At 43.4% G+C, this 19,490-nt stretch overlaps 1 protein-coding gene across 6 annotated transcripts in view; it reads left to right on the plus strand.

The window, feature by feature from the left end:
* The window catches only part of SEMA5A (semaphorin 5A), a 163,443-nt gene extending 144,443 nt beyond the window's left edge, over nucleotides 1–19,000 (plus strand). For 4 of the 6 annotated variants that reach the window (XM_053397510.1, XM_053397505.1, XM_053397509.1 and 1 more), the window contains 6 exons: nucleotides 3,815–4,024; nucleotides 5,272–5,442; nucleotides 6,453–6,608; nucleotides 7,032–7,079; nucleotides 14,376–14,587; nucleotides 15,222–19,000. In XM_053397510.1, the coding sequence (XP_053253485.1) occupies nucleotides 3,815–4,024; nucleotides 5,272–5,442; nucleotides 6,453–6,608; nucleotides 7,032–7,079; nucleotides 14,376–14,587; nucleotides 15,222–15,341 (917 nt within the window). In that variant the 3' untranslated portion in view covers nucleotides 15,342–19,000. Of the gene's footprint in view, nucleotides 1–3,814; nucleotides 4,025–5,271; nucleotides 5,443–6,452; nucleotides 6,609–7,031; nucleotides 7,080–7,584; nucleotides 8,210–14,375; nucleotides 14,588–15,221 lie in introns of those variants that run through there. The other 2 variants (XM_053397507.1, XM_053397508.1) reach the window with 2 other exon arrangements.
* The last annotated feature ends 490 nt before the right edge of the window (nucleotides 19,001–19,490 follow it).

The following is a 19,490-nucleotide window of genomic DNA, read 5'->3' on the forward strand; positions in this document are numbered from 1 at the left end:
ACAGCTGGGAAGATTGGAGAGAGGAAGAATAATCACCCTTTGCCCCCCAACCACTGATTTCAAGCTTCCCCTTCAGTTTGGGAACCTGAGATAATGTGTAGTTTCCATTTTGGAAGCTGTGGCAATACTGCCAGGTGCAATTCAGCCAGGTTATCCCTCAAGCAAACCCTCCTTTGAAATCAGCCACAGCCGTAGTACTTTTTTGTGCTATTAAAAGCCAGAGACTGAGACAGGTGAAGTGAATGGGCTTAGTCTATCCTCACTGTTTTCCCTCAGTTTTTTATTGCTGTAGTGCAGCTTGCCACAGCACATGCAGGTGTTGGCTAGAGCTCCCTTGCTCTCTGATTCTTGTTTGCATATGTGTAGAGGTAGGCAGGTGAATTTCTGGTGAAAATGGATGCATGATGTGTCTGTGAAGCAAAATTCAGAATATAGTATAGCAGCTTGCAAACAGAGGCCCCTTCAAGACTGTCACTATTTTGTGGGATGAATCCAAGCACATTCTGGGAAATATAGGTTTGCACTCTCTCTGGCATCCTTTTGCTGCTCGAAACAGGCACTGAAAAGTGTGGAATGAACAAATGATTAATGGGAAGATGTATAACCGTCGTGTGAGCAGTGCAGGATGGCGGCTCATTGTCGTCTTAACTTCCCTGCAAACAAATCAGAACGAATGTTTGATATAATATGACCTCTGCAAAAGCTTTGTGCAAGTAAATAAGAATGAATGCTCAATAAATATGTTGCCAAAAGGAGCCCAGAGAAGGGGACTTTCCTTCTCTGACAGTCCTTTGGGTTTCTTAGCTGAGCCCAGAGGAGACAGAGCGCTTCCAGTCTGTCCTCTTGCCCACATGGAATTCCTTCTCACCTAGTGCTTAAGTACAAGGCAGAAATATGGCTGCTTTGAAATGCTTGTGGCGCCATTTCTTGCCACATTCTTCATCTGGGTGCCTTCCTGCCCCATTTTTAAACAATCTCCCAAGGACAGATCTTTCACTGCAGCAACATTGTAGCCATTGTGCAGCATTTCCTAAGGCTCCACCAAACTTTTGTTGTTACAACTTGTCCATTACTCCAGCTCATCCTTGACTCTGGGCCAAGAGACAACAATAGCAGACGCTCCTTTTTCTGGCAGCATCCCAAATATCCAAAGGCTTTTATCATTGTCTCCCTTAACTTTGATTTTTTTCTTAATTAAAAATGGCCTGGTAATTGCAACGGTTGAGAGTCTGCAAATGAAAGTAGTTCTAAGATTGAAGGAAGAGAGCAAAAAAGAACCAGTGTGCAGGTTAGGAGATTGAGCCAAGAAACCCAAGATTCAAATCTTGCCTCTGTCATTAACTCACTAGGTGGTCTCCGTCTAGCTACTCTTTTCATCCAGCATTTACAATATGGAGAAATACTATTGGCCTCCCATGCTGATTTTTTGTACGGATTATTGAGATAAAGTTCATGAGATACTTAGAACATCTCTTATCTGCTATATGTGAATGTCCACACAACTGGGGCCTGCAACAAAAGGCTAATGCTGTGGACTGATCTTGTTCAGGTTTCCTGTCAGCCAGCCAGGCCCTTGTTCTCCTTGTCCAGTCAGCATTCTTTGTCCAGGAAGGAAGCTCAGTCCCCGCTGGACTATTGGGTTGCATCTTTAGGGTCCTTTTCCTTTAAACACGTTGACTTTTGCAAATCTTGGTGTTTCCTTGAACAAGACAGTACCTCCCTCTTGTTTCTCAGAGGCCCAGTTTTGGGAAGTGTCATGTGGGAACTTTGACTATCTTTCGTAATACGACACCCTGTACAAAAATTTGGCACCCTCAAATGGATCTTCCCAATTTTGCACCCCCTCAGCTTGGCGCCCTGCGTGGGGGAACCACCTGTGCTACCCTAAGTCTGGTCCTGGGGGAGTTTCCTATGAGAGGGAGGGATGTCGCTATACAGACCACAGATACATTCAGAGAGGTTCGGGGGGGGTGGGTTGATCTGATACATAAGGCTGCAATTCTATGCACACTTACATAGGAGTAACCTTACTCCTGCCATAGCTGTCAACTTACAGATTTGAAAATAAGGGACCAGCAGCCTTGAAAATAAGGGACCTGCAGCCAAAATAAGGGACCTGCAGCCTCACCTGTTCCAGGCACTCCAGTCTTCCTGTCCTCCTGCAGTCTGGTCAAATTCATGCTGGGTAGCTTCGAGAACACGGTCTAACCAACTTTGTAACCAGAGGTTCAACTGAATAGAATCTGAATCACATGCACCACAACGCCTATGCAGCCTCAACTTAAGATGGCTCCCCGGCCTGGCTTTGCACTGCAAAGTTTGCAGCAGCATGTGCAACAAAATGGCGTCCAGCATTCAAAACCCCCCTCAGCTTGCATTAACTAGCCACACACAAGGCATGCAAGCTCCACCCCCCAGTCGTTCTTAGACTTCTTATTGGGTGAGCAACACAGCCAAGCAACACAGTTGGAGCCTCCCTCCTCCCTGGCCGGCAGGGCGGGAGGGAGAGGAGCTGCTTCCTTTGAAATTTAAGGGACATCATTTTAAGGGACATTTAAGGGACATCCATCAATAAGGGACAGCAGCGGGACATGGCACTAGAATAAGGGACTGTCCCTTCAAATAAGGGACACTTGCCAGCTATGACTCCTGCAAACCTAGCAGTTTGAAAGCACGTCATGTGCAAATAGATAAATAGGGACTGCTCCAGCGGGAAGGTAAACGGCGTTTCCATGCGCTGCTCTGGTTCGCCAGAAGCGGCTTAGTCATGCTGGCCACATGACCCAGAAGCTGTCTGCGAACAAACGCCGGCTCCCTCGGCCTATAGAGCAAGATGAGTGCACAACCCTAGAGTCGGCCACGACTGGACCTAATGGTCAGGGGTCCCTTTACCTTTAACCTTACTGAGAGGAATGAGATTTGCCCCTAAGCAAACAGGTATACAGGGCTGTGATAAAAAATGGTTTCCTATCTACAGCGGTACCTCTAGTTACAAACTTAATTTGTTCCAGAGGTCTGTTCTTAACTCGAAACTGTTCTTAACTAGAGGCGTTCTTTTGCTAATGGGCCTCTTGCTGCTGCCACTGCGCCACCGGCACATGATTTCCGTTCTCATCCTGGGGCAAGTTCTCAACTCAAGGTAATTATTCCAAGTTAGCGGAGTTTGTAACCTGAAGCGTTTGTAACTCGAGGTAGCACTGCATCTACCTACCTACCTATCTAATGTAGGTTGTGCAGAGAGTCAGTCAATCAATCAGTTAATAACCTTTTTAAAAATATAACTTGTTTCACATTTTATAAGAGTCATACACAAATCATGCTACACAAAAATAATCATCAGAAATATCTCATAAAAAGGACACAGAATTGATTATAAATGTAGACTGGACTTTGGGTTCATTAAATATGCCTTGCAGGTCCCCATATTTGTTGTATACTCCGCCCAGTAGATTGTTGGAAAAGAATCAATTTGACTAAAATTAACTCTCTTTAATTTTATATATCTATTCTGCTTTTGTTGGGCTTCAGTTCGTTTTTTCAGTATTTAGCCCTGCCCTGTTTAATTGCCTCCAGATTGCTGTTTTTCATGACTTTGGCAAGGCCACTTTGGGTCTATGCCACTGTCAGCTTTGCACTACAGTCAGATTTGATACCAAATTATATTTTTTGTGTACACTTTTTAAATATCTCAGTAAAATTACTGGTGGGAGAATTCAAATTAAATCAGAACAGTATTTTTTAAAAAACAAAACACCATCATTGTGTTCCTTAGTAGGCACATTTTTGTGTACCATGTGCCATCCGTTTCTTGCAGGTGAATTCCTGCATTCTGGGCGTCACTCAGCTCACACCATTAATGGTGCCTGGTCCCCTTGGTCTCCCTGGTCTCAGTGCAGCCGCGATTGCAGCAGAGGCATTCGAAACCGCAAGCGTATTTGCAACAACCCTGAGCCAAAGTATGGGGGGCTGCCATGTCTGGGACCATCCCAGGAATACCAGGAATGCAACATGCTCCCTTGCCCAGGTAAGTGGCCAAGGAAATGAACAAAAGGGTTTCTTTAAAAAAAAAAGTTTCTAAGGACAGTAGTAGAGATTTTATACACATAGTGTAATCCTATGCATGTCTACGCAGGAGTAAGCCTCATTGACTTCAGTGGGACTTACTCCAAGCTAAGCGTATATAGGACTGCAAGCTAACTGCTTAGCATTTTATTTCAATTGACTTTTAATTAGGAGATGTATCTTTGTTGTCTCTGCTGTCTTTTAATCACTGTGTAAATATTAATTTTTACAGTTGGATTGCTGACTTGTTGTACTGTTCCTTTTGCTTTATTATTTAAATTGTGATGGTTTTGGTGGTGGTGGTTTCTTTGGGGTGTTTTTTTTAAGTGAAATGTAGAAAGAATGCACAAAAGTTGCTTTTGAAAGGGCTTCAAATTTCCTTGATTTTTCTGTCAGATGCCATTAGGCCCATCATCCTCCACTTTGGAAAATGTACCATTGGGATGGGCTTTTGTCCCTCTGTCCTATATCAATAAAAATATTGTGATCTCTTTCTAGAGGGGCTATTTTAAAACATTGAATTTTTGGAATCTAGAAAAATGCCTGGAACTCTTTGCTTGGAGACTCTTGCCATTACTTATGGGGGGTTTGGCTATGAAATACAAATGAAAATGATTCAGTGGGTCAGTGCATCTGGCTGTGAATTGGAAGGTTGGTGGTTTGAGCCCACCCAGGAGTGGCTGTGGAGAGGATCCCTTCATTGCAGGGGGCTGAACTAGATGACCCTTGATTCTAATTGGCTGTTGGCCATGATGAGTTTGTACTACATGGGTAGGCAAACTAAGGCCCAGGGGCCGGATGCGGCCTTCTCAATCCGGCCCGCGGACGGTCTGGGAATCAGCGTGTTTTTATATGAGTAGAATGTGTCCTTTTATTTAAAATGCATCTCTGGGTTATTTGTGGGGCATAGGAATTCGTTTGTTATTATTTTTTCAAAATACAGTATGCCCCCCCCCCAGTGTCTGAGGGACAGTGGACCAGCCCCCTGCTGAAAAAGTTTGCTGACCCCTGGTGTACTACCTCCAGTGTCTGAGGTGGCATGTCACAGAATACCAGTTGCTGGAAATTACCGGGGGAAGAGTGCTGAAGCCCTCATGCTTATGGGGTTCCCAAAGGCCCCTGGTCCGCCAAACTCTTCTTGTGTTCTTAATTCAACTATTTATCTCCATATTGAGAGGAAAGAAACAATGTAGTTTTGTCATTTCCCAGTTGATGGAGGTTGGTCCTGCTGGTCATCGTGGTCCAAGTGCTCCACTACTTGTGGAAGTGGCCATTATATGAGGACTCGCTCGTGCAGCAACCCAGCGCCAGCTTACGGAGGTGATATCTGCCTAGGACTCCACACCGAAGAAGCACTCTGCAATACACAGCAATGCCCAGGTACAGGAAAGCCCAGCTCATTAATTCTCTTGCTTTTCTGCAGAACAAAATAGCTCCCTGCCCCCATTTTATCTCCACAACCCTGTGAAAATGGTGAGGCTGAGGTGCCCAGGTGCTCCGTGGTGGTGCCAAGTCTCCACACCAGGCTGTAAAACAATCTCTGCCTTGATACCGGCAATGTCCTAGACCGACCCCACACATCACTAAGAGCTGCCACCACAAAGAGCATCCTCAGGTTCAGTGCCCCCCTATAGAGATGGGCTCATTTACATTGCATTGTGATGTTGTCACATCATGCGTTGAGCCTCTGCTAGTGATGCAAAGAAGTGGCCATGGAACTTTGTGTGCCGATGTCAGGTCGTAGGGTCTGTGGTCGTATTCTTTCTGGATGAGAACTTGACACAGAGGTACCTTTTGTGACAGCAGCCCTCCTATACTGAATGTGAGATGTGGTGCCAGCCCTGGTTTCGCTGTAGGTCAGCTATGCAGCCACAGGATTTGTAAGAGATGCTGCCTGCCTTGCTTATTCAAAGAAAGAATCAAAAGAATATGCACATTTGGGCCTCAGACTCTGTGACCTCCTGCATAGCAGTGGCTTCCTTGTTTGTTGCTGGATGTGAGCATCTCTTCATTGTACAAATTGTCAGTACACTGTACTCTTTGATGACTTGTTATTGGTTGAAGGAGGGAATAGCTGGATTCATCCCCCGCCCCCAGCCCTCCAAGCTGGTGACTGGCTTTGACTCAGTCCTGGTCCATCTGAGGACACCCCACATGCAGTCTCAAGATCTAGATGTGCATTTCTTGAACATTCACAGCATCCTTTGTGCATGGTAACCACCTCAAGTTAGGCAATCCTTTTTGTGTGTGCATGGATTTTCCTTGCAGAATCAGGACAACTTTGCGATAAAAATGGATTATTTCATAGGAAAAGTATACAAAACACTTAAAAACAATTTGCTGTGTGGGCTGACCCCTTCATGTGCCTCTTTATTTTTTGGCTGTCACAGATAGCTGGTCGGACTGGTCAGAGTGGTCTGGCTGCGATACATCCGGCATCCAGTTCCGCACCCGCCGGTGCAATGTTTTATTTCCTGTGGGTAACCAGTGTTCTGGAAATACCACTGAGAGTCACCCATGTATTTCCGATTCCAATTTCATACCAGGTAAGGGTATTGCTTATCTCTTTCTCCTGTCTTCTAATCTGGAATCCAGCAAGTGTGTAATTTTTACAAATCATTTTACAAAAACGTAAGCTGCCTACAGTGTGTGGGGCTCTGCCAACTCTTTGTGGGAAGGGGAGGTGTGTAGAGCTTCACAATGAAGTCTCACAAACGGGGGTCCTGCTAGCATCTACTGGAAATAACTGGGGCCACAGCAGCTATGTTTGCAGAATGAAGCGTGTTTTCTTTTTCCACAGCAAATTAGCAAAGTGTGTGATTGATAGTGAAGAGCATTCTTGCTGAGTTAAGAATTATTCATACCAGACTGATATATATATTGTTCACACTTGAACAGAAATGTTAAAGAATTATATTGGGCTGTTTTTCTTTATGACTTCTGCATAATTGAATTATTTGCTGTTGCAGACATAACAGTAGCAAGGACCAGCAGCATCAAAGAACAACGATGTGGCGGTAAGTGTTCCTCCCCCCCCCCCCCCCGGTTTCTTTCCATCCCTGGTTATTTTTCTGCATTCTTTCCCTGATTCTTTCTGTGCTGTTTTCTGCTACCCTGGACGTGATGCTTTCCTCCATTCTCCTTGCTTTTTAAATGTAAAGCAACAAACCTGCATGGAAGAAAGTCCAATCAGGCAAGACCCTGGATGGTGTTCAGTTCAACCTCCCCAAGATGCATTTCCACCTGGGGTGGGAAGATGACCCCAGATGAAGAAGCCGTTTGGGAAGGGTAATTGTAAGCCGAAGAGGACACTGAGCGGGTTACGTAACCTTTCTCCATCCATTCTTCTTCTGCCCAGACTCACAACCTGCTCAGGCTGCTTTGGGGTTTTTTAAAGAAAGTGAGGGGGGGGAAGAATCGTAGAATGATACAGAATTTGAGCCTTGAATGTGCAGACATTAAGTCTGCAACTCAGTAAAACTGGCAGTTGTCATTGTTTTGTTTTTTACCTTCTTGCTTTAGGATCATTTTATATTGCATGCCGTGGCGGAGTTACATGCTCTGGCCCCGGGAGCGGAGAACAGGCGGGGGCGTGGCTGGCACAGGTTCCCGGGGGTGTGGTGCGCCACCCGCGGGGGTGTGGCACGCGTCCCAGGGACAGCTGTGATGGCACCCAGGGCAGACCCCTCACCCCGCCCCCCCTTCGCCCACCAGTGATTGTTTGGAAATGCAGGGTACAATTTTTTTTTTCATTTTTTGAATTAAGTTTTCAATTATTCAGTTCAAAATAAACATTTTACATACTGTTAAATATCCAACGACTTCTCTCCTTCTCCTTCCATGGTTCATTCGGTTTATCTTTCGTTCCTGCATATTTTACTCTAGCCATTTTAATCAGTTCTCCACTTTTACAACACTCAAAATTACTTACACTGTTGATTTTATCTTAATGCTGCCAGCGTTTTCAGCTGTGTACAGTTATTTTCCATATACTCAATAAATATTTTCCACTCTTCTTTAAATATATGTTCTTCTTGCTCTCTTATTCTATATGTTAAACCTACAAGTTATGCATATTCTAACATCTTAAGTTGCCAGTCCTCTTTGCTTGGAAACTCCCTCACTTTCCATTTTTGAGCAACCAAACCCAAGCTGCTGTACATAATTATGCTGTACATAAATATTTTTTTCCTGACACCTAGGAACTTCTGTCTGAATTATTCCCATCAAAAAGGACTATGGTCTTTTTGAAAAAGTTGTTTTGAACATTTTTTTCAACTTGTTATAAATAATTTCCCAATATTCTTTTACCTTTTTACATGTCCACCACACATGAAAGAAAGTTTCCTCCATTTCTTTACATTTCCAACACATATCTGATTCGGCTTTAAGCATTTTAGCCAACTTACTTGAAGTTAAATACCATCTATGAATCATTTTCATAAAGTTCTCTTTCAGTTAATAGCATGCAGTAAATTTCGAATCGTTTTTCCAGAGTTTCTCCCAGACGTTTAAGTCTATATTGTGTCCTACATCTATTGCCCAATGTGTCATTGAAGCTTTGACTAGCTCGTATTTTGTTTCCCATTCCAATAAAAAGTTATAGTTTTTAGATAATGGCTTGCCCTTATTCTGTCATAATTGTTTTTCAAATTGTGAACTTTGGTCCAGGAATCCATTTTTTGAATCTATCTTAAACGTATCAAGTAACTGGTGGTACTGTAATCAACCCGTAACATGGCTCCTTAATTCCTCCATAGGTTTCAGTCTGGGTTCCCTACCTGTAAAATCCAGCCGTTCCCTATTTGTCGCCCATTGTCTTTCCATATTAATTTTATTAATTGTAATTGCTTCAATAGGGGATAACCACAAAGGTATTTTTCTTTCCAACAAAATTTTGTTTTTCTCCCAAACTCTATATAAATTCTTCCTAATGATGTGGTTTGTAAAACTCTTATAAATTTTAGCTTCCCCATACCAAAGACATGCATGCCAGCCAAATTTTATATCATGGCCTTCCAAAATCCAAAATGCCTGCATTTTACAATATGATCCATTGCTTTAGCCAACACAAACAGGCGGCCTCATAATACAGTTGTAGGTCTGGCAAGGCAAAGTCTCCTCTTTCTTTACATCTATCAAGATTTTGTTTGATTCATGGCTTTTTTCCCCTGCCAGAAAAAGCCATCTTTTTTCCATTCTTTGAGGCAACTTATTTACAATCGGAATAGATTGGAATAAAAACAACATATTAGGTAGCACATTCATTTTAATGGCTGAAATTCTGCCTAACAGTGAAAACTTTATTCATCCTTTCCCAAATCTCCAATTCTTTCTTAATCTCTTCCCACAGTTTAATATAAATAAGTTGAGATTTCTCACCAACAGCCAAATCCTGAAATATTTTACTTTTTAACCTCTTTAGGCCAGAGATCTTTTCTAAGGCCTTTTTTGGCTGCTCATCCATGTTTTTAACCAACATTTTGGTTTTATCTGTATTTATTTTGAAACCCGCCACTTCTCCAAACCTTTTAATTCTTTCTAATGCTTTGGGAATGCTTACCATATGCTGTTCCAATGTTAATACCACATCATCAGCAAATGGCCTTAATTTATAGGCTCTGAGTCCCACCTCTATTCCTTTGAGTTCCTTGTTTCTCCTTATATTCTGCTGCAATATTTCTAATGTCAAAATGAACAACGGAGATAAGGGACAGCCTTGTCTAGTACCTTTTATTATTTGGCATTTGTCTGAGATAATATTATTTACATTTGCAGATTGATCAGTATAAATTGCTTTGATTGGAAATGCAGGGTACAAATTTAAATCAGGAACACATAAATAAAACAATTTAAATAAATAAGTGGCAATCTATGCAGGAGTCCTAAAACAATGCCTGCTGAAATCTCCTCCCTCCTTCCCTCCTTGTGACTAACAGAAGCAGAATACATTTTGAAAAATAGTAAAAATAAGAGTAACTAGGCACACCTGCTTACCTTGCATATGTTATACTTAAAGCAGGATTTTTTAAAAAAGTTCAGGGAGCACACAGCCTTACAGGAGAAAGGTCCTTCAGTGGCCTATTACAACAACTTGACTGTGATTTGTTTAAAGCAAAGAGGGGAGGAATGGCAAAAGAAGACTCTCCAAGGCAGGACTAGTCCAGAGATCATCTTCAGTTCACCTCCAGAGTCCCAAAAGGACGAGTCTTCCCACTCATAAGTTGCCATCATCCTTATCATCAGAGAAAGCATCAATGCCCATTTTGAGTACTTAACCCGGGGATTTGTGCATCTCAGATGAGACTAGGAAAGTTATTAAATGAGAGTCTGAAAATAGGCCTGTAATTGCTGACTTGAAACAGTATTTACAATGTCTCAGAATTGGTGCCTGTATATTGTCAGTGAAGGAAATGGGGTATTTCAACCATATAAGGAGAGTGTTTGTTTTCAATCCATGTACAGATCCATACACCACTATTTTCTAAATTATGGGTTGAAACGAGTAAGGCAGAAAACAACTTTCTTCTCCATAAGGATCGTTGATACCTCAAAGAGTACTCAGTTTCCTTTCAAGAGAAAGTTGGGTCAGATTTGTACTATAAATCGTGTGCATTCAGTGTTAAAATTTAAAGTGTGCACTATATCTACAAAAGCCAATGAACGCTGGATTTATGTTATCAGGAGCAGTTATGCAAAGTGAAAAGAGTCAATTATGGAAAACAGTGACATTGAGTTTTCTTAGCTTGAAGCATTTATTCTGCTTCTCTTAGTCAGGGGGAGGGCAAAGAGCTCTGTGGGCCAAATCTTACTGAGAAACTACACTGACTTCCAAGGTTCTGGCAAACATTATTTTCACACTTTAAAGAATACATTTGGTGGCTGCAGATGAATACCAGACACCACAACACGAGAGGGAGGGTGTGGCTTCCTGGAGTTTTGCTCAATGGTGTCCCCATGCCAGTGGATGGTCACCTTGGCATGGGGCCATCCACTTGGCAACTGCACTCTTGGAAAGGGTTGGCTGCAGCCCCCACTGTCTCCACTGCTGCCTTTTGGCGCTGAAAGGTAAGGACAGGAAGACCTCTTATCGCCTTGTGCTGGCTGGAGGTTTCACTGGAGGAACGCAGGCTTCACAGCATGTATAAAGAATCCGGGGTAAAGGTAAAGGGACCCCTGACCATTAGGTCCAGTTGTGGCCGACTCTGGGGTTGCGGCGTTCATCTCGCTTTATTGGCCAAGGGATCTGGCGTACAGCTTCCAGGTCATGTGGCCAGCATGACTAAATGGTTCTGGCGAACCAGAGCAGCGCACGGAAACGCCGTTTACCTTCCCGCCAGAGTGGTACCTATTTATCTACTTGCACTTTTACATGCTTTCGAACTGCTAGGTTGGGAGGAGCTGGGACTGAGCAACGGGAGCTCACCCCATTGCTGGGATTCGAACCGCCGACCTTCTGATCGGCAAGTCCTAGGCTCCGTGGTTTAACCCACAGCGTTAGAAACATGCTTTAAAAAAAAAAACAGTGAAAACTGAGATTCGTGTGAAGCAGAATCCTGAAATCAGAATTTTAAGGCTGTTGTTCTTGCATGACATTAACCACCCCCCCGGACTGGTGTTTTATTGTGGGTGTAATTGGCAACATGGTATTAACGCAAAAAGGCTGCACCAGTGGTGGATTCATTCTGCTGCAGTTTGTCCTGTTTTCTCAGCGCTGCCTTGCTGCTGCCTGGGGGCACTGGAGCAGTGAAGCAAACCAGAATAAGAGTTGTTTGACAGTGGAACAGACCTCCACAAGAGGCGGTGGACTCTCTTTCCTTGGAGGTTTTTAAGCAGAGCTTGGATGGATGTCTTGCAATCTGTCATGGACAACCTAGTTGAGATTCCTGCACTGCAGGAGGTTGGACTAGATCATTATCATCATCTGTATGCTGCCTTTCCATAGTTAAAACAATGCTCAAGGCGGCTTACAACACGACAAGATTTACATAATTACCAACATAACAAAAGTCATAAACAATAAAACACATCAAAAGGTACTAGATCCAACTCTGCAGTTCTAGGATTCCTCTGAAGCCCCAGGTGTTCTCTGCAGAATGTTCCTCTGAGCCTTTTAGTGATGCTGGAGCATTGTTCTTGTGTCCTTAGCGCTTTATCCCCATGGAAATCTTCCGCTGCTCTGCCACCACAGCAAAGGCAAAAGTGGACTAGCCGTACTGAGATGGGACGGGCAGCTTTGTAGCAAGTTCCCTAAAAGTATCTTTGCTCCTTCTGTTTAATGGCTCGTCCGCACTTTGCTTGTCCTGTGCGGCTTTCCATTTGCGCCACCACTTTCCCCTGGGAAAACCTGCTCTTTACCGCTGAATCAGAGCAAACGTCGATCTGTGGGAAACTAGATTGATATTTGCTCCAATTCAGTGGTAAAGAGCAGGTTTTCCCAGGGGAAAGCGATGGGATAAGCGGAAGTGTGGATGAAGGTGTGCTTAGAACTGTAGCCTTTGGTTGGTGAAGGCATCTTCTCTGATGTGGCTGAAAGTACCGTATTTTTCCATGTATAAGACGCCCCCATGTATAAGACACTCCCTACTTTTGGGGACCCCAAATTTAGAAAATGGACATATGCACTATCCATGTATAAGACACCCCCATATTTTTAACCTTATTTTAAAGTTAAAAAACCTAGTCTTATACACAGAAAAGTACGGTAGCTCCTGCTTCTCCCAGCAGCGGTGCAACCGGCTCCTTAACTGGCCATTTCCTGAAATGGTCTTCTCTGGCCCCATCTCCTTTAATTGCTTTTCCCTTAGCTACCACCATTTCCCCATTCTTCTGTTTTAATTTGTGGACTTATTCCAGAGCGATTAATTATGTTCAAGTGCTATTGTATGAATATTTTAATAATTAAAAAGAAAATGAAGCAAACCTACATTGTAGCAGTGTTTATCATCATCAATTGAATGAAAGAAAGGAACACCCCGACCTCCGACAATGGCAATCATGGGAAAGGTGGGTTCTCAGGGCTGGTTTAAACACCCCAAAATGTGACTGTAAATGCCCCTCTAAGCAGACAGAAGAGTAACATGAAGACAGCCTTTGCCAACCAGGTGCCCTCCAGATGTTTTGGGACTATTAAGAGTCCACAACATCTAGAAAGCACCAGGGACGGAAAGGCTATCTCCACTCGCAGAGATTGCTCTGCTGTTCCGTTTGTCTATAAAAAAAGAAAAAAAGTTGGATTTATGTCTGTCCCCAAAGAGACAAAGCAGCATGGGGGAAACACAAGAGCACAACAGTTTGATGGCAATATCATTTAGCTATACTGTAAAAAGTGAGTGAATAAAGGGGTTCCAGAGGAAGCAGCAGTAGATTTAAGTTTAATACTGGCTTGTTCTTTTTCCCAGTATTCTTGGGAACTGTTTTCCCTGTAGCTTTTTACTCCTTTTGCACTAGTTCTCTACTTTTAAAAATGCTGGTAAAATAGGTAAGCGATTTCCTCCACCACTTTGAGATTTCACTCCTTCCCTTCGCGGAAGGCACTGCAGTCAAGCTGAGGCTCCCACAGGAGGAAATAAGTTCCCCTTCCCCCTGCAGCCACCTGTGCCCCCTCCCATGTTGTTCTGGAGGCTCTCCAGCAGAGTTTTTCAGGGGGAAGGCAAAGCGGGCAAGAAGACAGAACAGGGCCCTTCTCTATGTCCCCCCTCCCAGAGAGGTTTGGAGGGTGGCAACATGAGAATGGGCCTTTTCTGTGGTGGCTCCCGACTGTGAAATGCTCTCCCCAGAGAGGCTTGCATATCTTTAGGTGAACACATTTCTCTTTCCCCAGGCCATTAGCCATTAGATAATGTATGGCCTGTTAAATATGGGGGGGGGGCTGTTCTTATGATTATGTTCTTAATGTTGTACACCACCCTGGGATCTTTGGATAAATTGAAGTATATAAATGATAAGAATAGTAACACTCTTCTAGTTCTCCAATGAGAGCATCTTATGACCACAGGAACTCCTAATCCCACACCACAGCCTTTCCCAATCATGAGGACAAGAAACATATTTGTTCTTTTGTTGTTGTTTTTAAAAAAAGAATGCTAGATTCTCAGAAAGTTGCATGAAGAATGAAGAGAGAGAACTGCCCAGCCATGCCTACTAAAAAAGAAAGACCTGTATGTAGTTTTACTCTGTGTATTTCCCCTGCTGTGCCTGTTTTGCATGGTACATACGAAGTGCTGACATAGCGATGCATAAGCAGGTTGTCTAGAAATCAATCAAATGTAAGCAAAACTTGCCAACTCTGCTTTGCCTCTTCCACCCTGTAGAGTTTAATATGTTCCATATGACTGCTGTGGGGCTGAGCAGCTGCATTCTTGGGTGCCTTCTGACTCTTTTGGTTTACACTTACTGCCAACGGTACCAGCAGCAGTCGCACGATGCAACTGTCATCCACCCAGTATCACCGGCTCCTCTGAATACCAACATCACTAATCACATCAACAAGCTGGACAAGTACGACTCTCTAGAAGCCATCAAGGTAAGGAATGGATAGGGCTGGTGCTCTTTAAAGGTGTTAGATGTGCAGATACTGTGGGCAATTACTGTGGTCCCAAAAGGGACTGCTGCTGTTATGTTTCAGATTTATGGAACCAGTATTCTAATGGGTCAAAACTTTTATTGAGGGGGGGGGAGAGGCAAAAATACAAAACAAAAAACCACACACATTTTACTCACACGGAGACTACAGGAAAAGATTTCCACATGAAGACTTCCTTCTTGTCATTCTTGTGTGAATAAGAGTGACCATGGCAGTGTCTGCTGCCTCCTCAAAGGTGTTACGCATTTACAAAGTCATACCTTTCGAGTTTCCTCCTCCTCTTGTGTTCTTCCCAGTCTTCTTGTCCTGAACATCTTCTTGCTACTTCAGTTCTCTTTTTCAACCTCCTTCCTTATCCATTTAAATCTATATTTCTTCCAATAGCTTCCTCTTGCTCTCTCTCCAATTTCAACCTCTGGTGTTGCTTTTGCCATCTCTACCCCTCCTCCTCCTAGATAATGTTATAAGTGTGCATATCTTTTAGTGATCAGTTGCCCTGCTTTGCATTTTATTATTTCAGTTTGAATGATGTGTTTTCTAAACTCTTCCTCCCCCTCCCTTTTCTTATTCCCAGGCATTTAACAAAAATAACCTGATACTAGAAGAGCAAAACAAGTACTTTAATCCTCATCTCACTGCAAAGGCATATTCCAATGCCTATTTTACAGATCTGAACCACTATGATGAGTATTAAGAGGGAAAATCTGTATAACTCACATTCGTCCCCAAGGCCTGGATCCTCAGACATCATGTTGCTGCCATCGTCAACAAAACATTGACTTGTGTGGGTAAAAGGTTTCCCTTTCTAAAATGTTGCATTTCAGTACAATATTTGTACTGTAAAATTAGATCATGGGGTCCTTTTGCATTGGCTAATCTGTTTTGGTCAACATGCTGCCATCCTCCTAATTGCTAGAGACCGCCTAGGAGAAAACTTTTATACAACTGGGAGGCCTCCTCCCTGCCACAAATAAGATTATTGAATGGAATGATCCTGATTTGTATGGAAGCAAGTCCTTCTCACCTTCAAGGGTCATTGGCACCTTCTTGGCTGGATACTTGGGACTCATGAACTTGTTTTGGACCTTGTGGAAACTGGGAATAGTTTATGGCAGGACTACAAGCTACCTCTGGCACAAGGGAAGCTGGTAAAAGAGGTGCTGGAGAAATGGAGCCATTGAGTGATAGAACCGATCAGAAATGTGCATGCTTTGTCTGTTTCAATCTGCCGGGATATATCTGTGAAACGAGACATGTCAAACTATTTTCACATGTTACTAAGGATCTACTTCTGCCTGATGGGTGGCCCCTGCAATGTATCTGCATGGACTCCACCTGGATTGTTCATTAGGACATTCACAAAGCCACCAGAGCAGAAAGATGGCCCGGGACTGGCTTGCAGATCCATCACACCCTTTGCCTGCCTCCCTTAGGAAGAGATGGAAAGCACAAATGCTTCTATTTTTAATGGCTCTTTTTTATTATTCATGAAGTTAAAAACAGCATAAAGTGTATTAAGCAAAGCATTATTGCAATAGTTTTGATGCACCAAGTGAGATTTCTCATCATGGCTGGTTATGTAAATAGTGGAAGTGCTTGATGACAAACTAGAGGAAATAAATTGGGGCTCCAAATTTTGTACCTGTTTCACTGCCCTCTTGCTGTTGCTTGCTTTTATCAATAATGATAGGTTTGCCTTTTTTCAAAGAAAAACTACTATTCTGTTGCAAGGAATGTCAGAGTTATTACATTAAATGCTTCAGCCAGCTGGTTTCACAGCATGTATAGCTCAGGTGTATATGTTCTATTTGCTAAAGTAAATACCAAATATGATGTAACATTTCATGGTAGTGAAAAAGGAGAGAGCAAGCCAGGGCTCTACGCTCTTTGGATGTGCGCTTGATTCTTTAGCTCTGCACACATAAGACCGCTTTTGCCCTCCCTCCAAGCACACAAATTTGAAGCTCAGTGTCTCACCTTGAGCTAGCAACCCCATGCTTGTCTTGAGCAACGGAGAGCATTGGCTCAATGGAAATGGTCTCTTATTTTGAAGCAAGAGACCATTGGCCACTGACCCTCACAAGGCGGCAGTCAGGCCTTAAGAGGAAATGCAAGAGCTACAGTGTGGAAACACAAAGCATAGTGGATATTTTTTTCTGTGCCTCTGTAGAAGACACTGTGTTTCTTTCCTCAGATTCCTTCCTGTTTTTCATACCTGGTCCTGAGAACACATTTCTTCCCCAAGAGCCAAACCGTTTGAGGGAATAAACACACAGAGGCAGCTGCACAAATGGTTTCTTAATCGGCACTGCTTGAGACGAGCTTACAGTTGCAGTGCACCTTTTTTGTTAAACGTAACAAAATTTCCCTTGATGGTGTTCTTAAAACAAGTTGGGAATTGGCTCCCCTCCCGCAGCTGTCCTTTTCTGCCCCTGGGGTTCCCACCCCCTCTGCAGCTGCAAAGGATCCCTCTGTATTGGTGAGCAAAGAGCATCTAAAATCTCAGGTGAGATTACTGGGGGACATGATGGGTGGCTGTAGGACTGCAGCCATGCAGAAATGCCTTGGCGAGTCAAGTAGTTTATTAGGATGCACATTGCCATTTTGTTGTCAAAGAATAGCCAATTACCCCTTGTATTGCATAAAAAGCCTGAAAGCTCAAGGCCAGTTTTTATAGGGTTCCTTCTTACTGCCCACCACCTCCCAACCCTTTTGCAACAGGGAACCACTTCTACCCCTTAATTTACAGTATTTAACCTTATATTCATTTATGGGCATTCCCCATCTTGCAGTATTGATTCCAGAGAGATTTTTCTTCTTCACACAAAACGCAGGTACCATGACTATGGTTCTGGCCTAGTTCTCATCATATCCCGACTTTGCTGATTCCCTCCATCTGAGGGAATTGGTGATCTGAGGCTACTAACATTTTCCATTCTTTTAGCAAGACTGGTTGAGTTTTTCAGGCTCTATTCCTATCTTATCTATTTTACATTCCTGTCCAGGGTTAATGGGAATTTTTGAACTTTTAACCATGGTTTACTTTAAGTGAACAGGAAATGTCATACCTGTTATGGGCCAGAGTTAGCTGTGCCTTCAGCCATGGATTTCAGTGTATTTAAACTCCTCGCTCTTGCTTGGATTGTGCTAGTGCTTCCTGTGGTGATGCAACTGTGTCAATAGAGCAGTGGGATTTGGAAGCCCATTTCTGCTGTGGCAAAAGGGGTTGCCTGCCTCTTTCTGCTCACCTAACCTCCCCAGATCCATGAATTGACAAAACTTTCCTTCAGCCAACAGAATTCTTCCATTGTCTAACCTGGGACACGCTTTTCTTGCTGGATACTGTCCACAAGTCTTTGGGCATAGAACTGGCCTTAAGAAGAAACAGACATGCCTCAAATTTGTTGGATGAAAAAACAAGGCAGAAGCTCTCTCCTACCTGAAAATGCAGTGCTTGCTCTGCTTGCCTCACCTTCCTCTGCTCATCAGTTCTCCCCACCCTTGTTTCCTGTTCCTTCCATCTCATGCTTCATCTTTACTGCATCCTCCCTTCTCTCCATCAAGGAATACTCATGTTTTACACCCATGCTTAGGGTTGTTTTCTGTTTAGAAGTCAGCTCTCAACCAACCCACTGCCTGCAGAAGCCACAAAGCGTGTTCCTCTTGCCACCCTCTGGGGAAAGGCTCCTTCCCAAGAGCCCCTTCTCATAGACTGGCACAGGGCAGTGTGAAAGGGTGGACACACAACAGCGCGTTTGATTGTGTTGCCATTAGGAAGCCTTTCTGTATCAATGCACCACCGAGTTTTGTACAGCCCAGTGTGCTCTTCCCCATTGGCACATAGCTGCTAGGTGTGGAGATAAGCATTTAATTCCTGTTGTTTCTATTGGAATGTTTTCTATGATAAAACCAGCGTGGGGGCAAGGTGAGTCTCTCCTACAACCTCTTGCCTAGGACGTTTGAAGCCAGCTGAGCAGTGCCTTCAAGTATGTGAACAGCTCGATTGTCACGAAAAGGACAACTGTCTCCTTCCTGGAGCAGGTGTCTGTGTGTATATATAAAACTACCAATTACTGTAAAAATGCCCCCTAGAACATTTGTCTTGGCCTTGTGCACACAGCATGCACAGCAACAGCAATGCCCAGGATGGTGCAAGGATGGAGGCTGCTTTGCCTGGAACTACAAGAGACGCTGGAGAGAGCCTAGCAGACCTTGATTTGGTCTTGATTGTTCAGAGCTGGCTGGCTGGGGAGCCCGTGGTTGCTTTGGAAGTGACACTGCCTTTCTGGACTGCTGTGCCTCCATCACAGTCAACTTGTACATTTGTAAATAAACAGATTATTAACAAAGTTATCCTAAGTCTTTAAGTCCTCTTTCTCTCAAGTCACATTTCTCTAACACAGGGAGAAGGAACACTACACTACATTCCAGTGTTATGGAACACTCTCCTTGGGGATAGAAAAAGGGACACGACAGGGATGCCCAATCTCCCCTCTGCTCTTTATATCGGTCCTGGAGGTTTTGCTGAATATGATTAGAAGGGACCGGATGGTTAAAGGCATACAGGTCGGAGCTAAACAGTTCAAATTGAGAGCATTTGCAGATGATCTAGTTTTGACATTACAGGAGCCAGAATCTAGTACCAAAAGAGTTTTAGAATTAATTCAAGAATTTGGTCAGGTTGCTGGGTTTAAACTGAACAAGTTAAAAACCAAGGTTCTTGAGAAAAACTTAACACCGATTGAAAGAGAGAAGTTTCAGAATGAAACAGGACTGACTGTGGTTAAGAAAGTGAAGTATTTGGGGATTAATATGACAGCTAAAAATGGGAATTTGTTTAAAG

The sequence above is a fragment of the Podarcis raffonei genome, chromosome 7 (genome assembly GCF_027172205.1).
Source record: "Podarcis raffonei isolate rPodRaf1 chromosome 7, rPodRaf1.pri, whole genome shotgun sequence".
Taxonomy (NCBI): domain Eukaryota; kingdom Metazoa; phylum Chordata; class Lepidosauria; order Squamata; family Lacertidae; genus Podarcis; species Podarcis raffonei.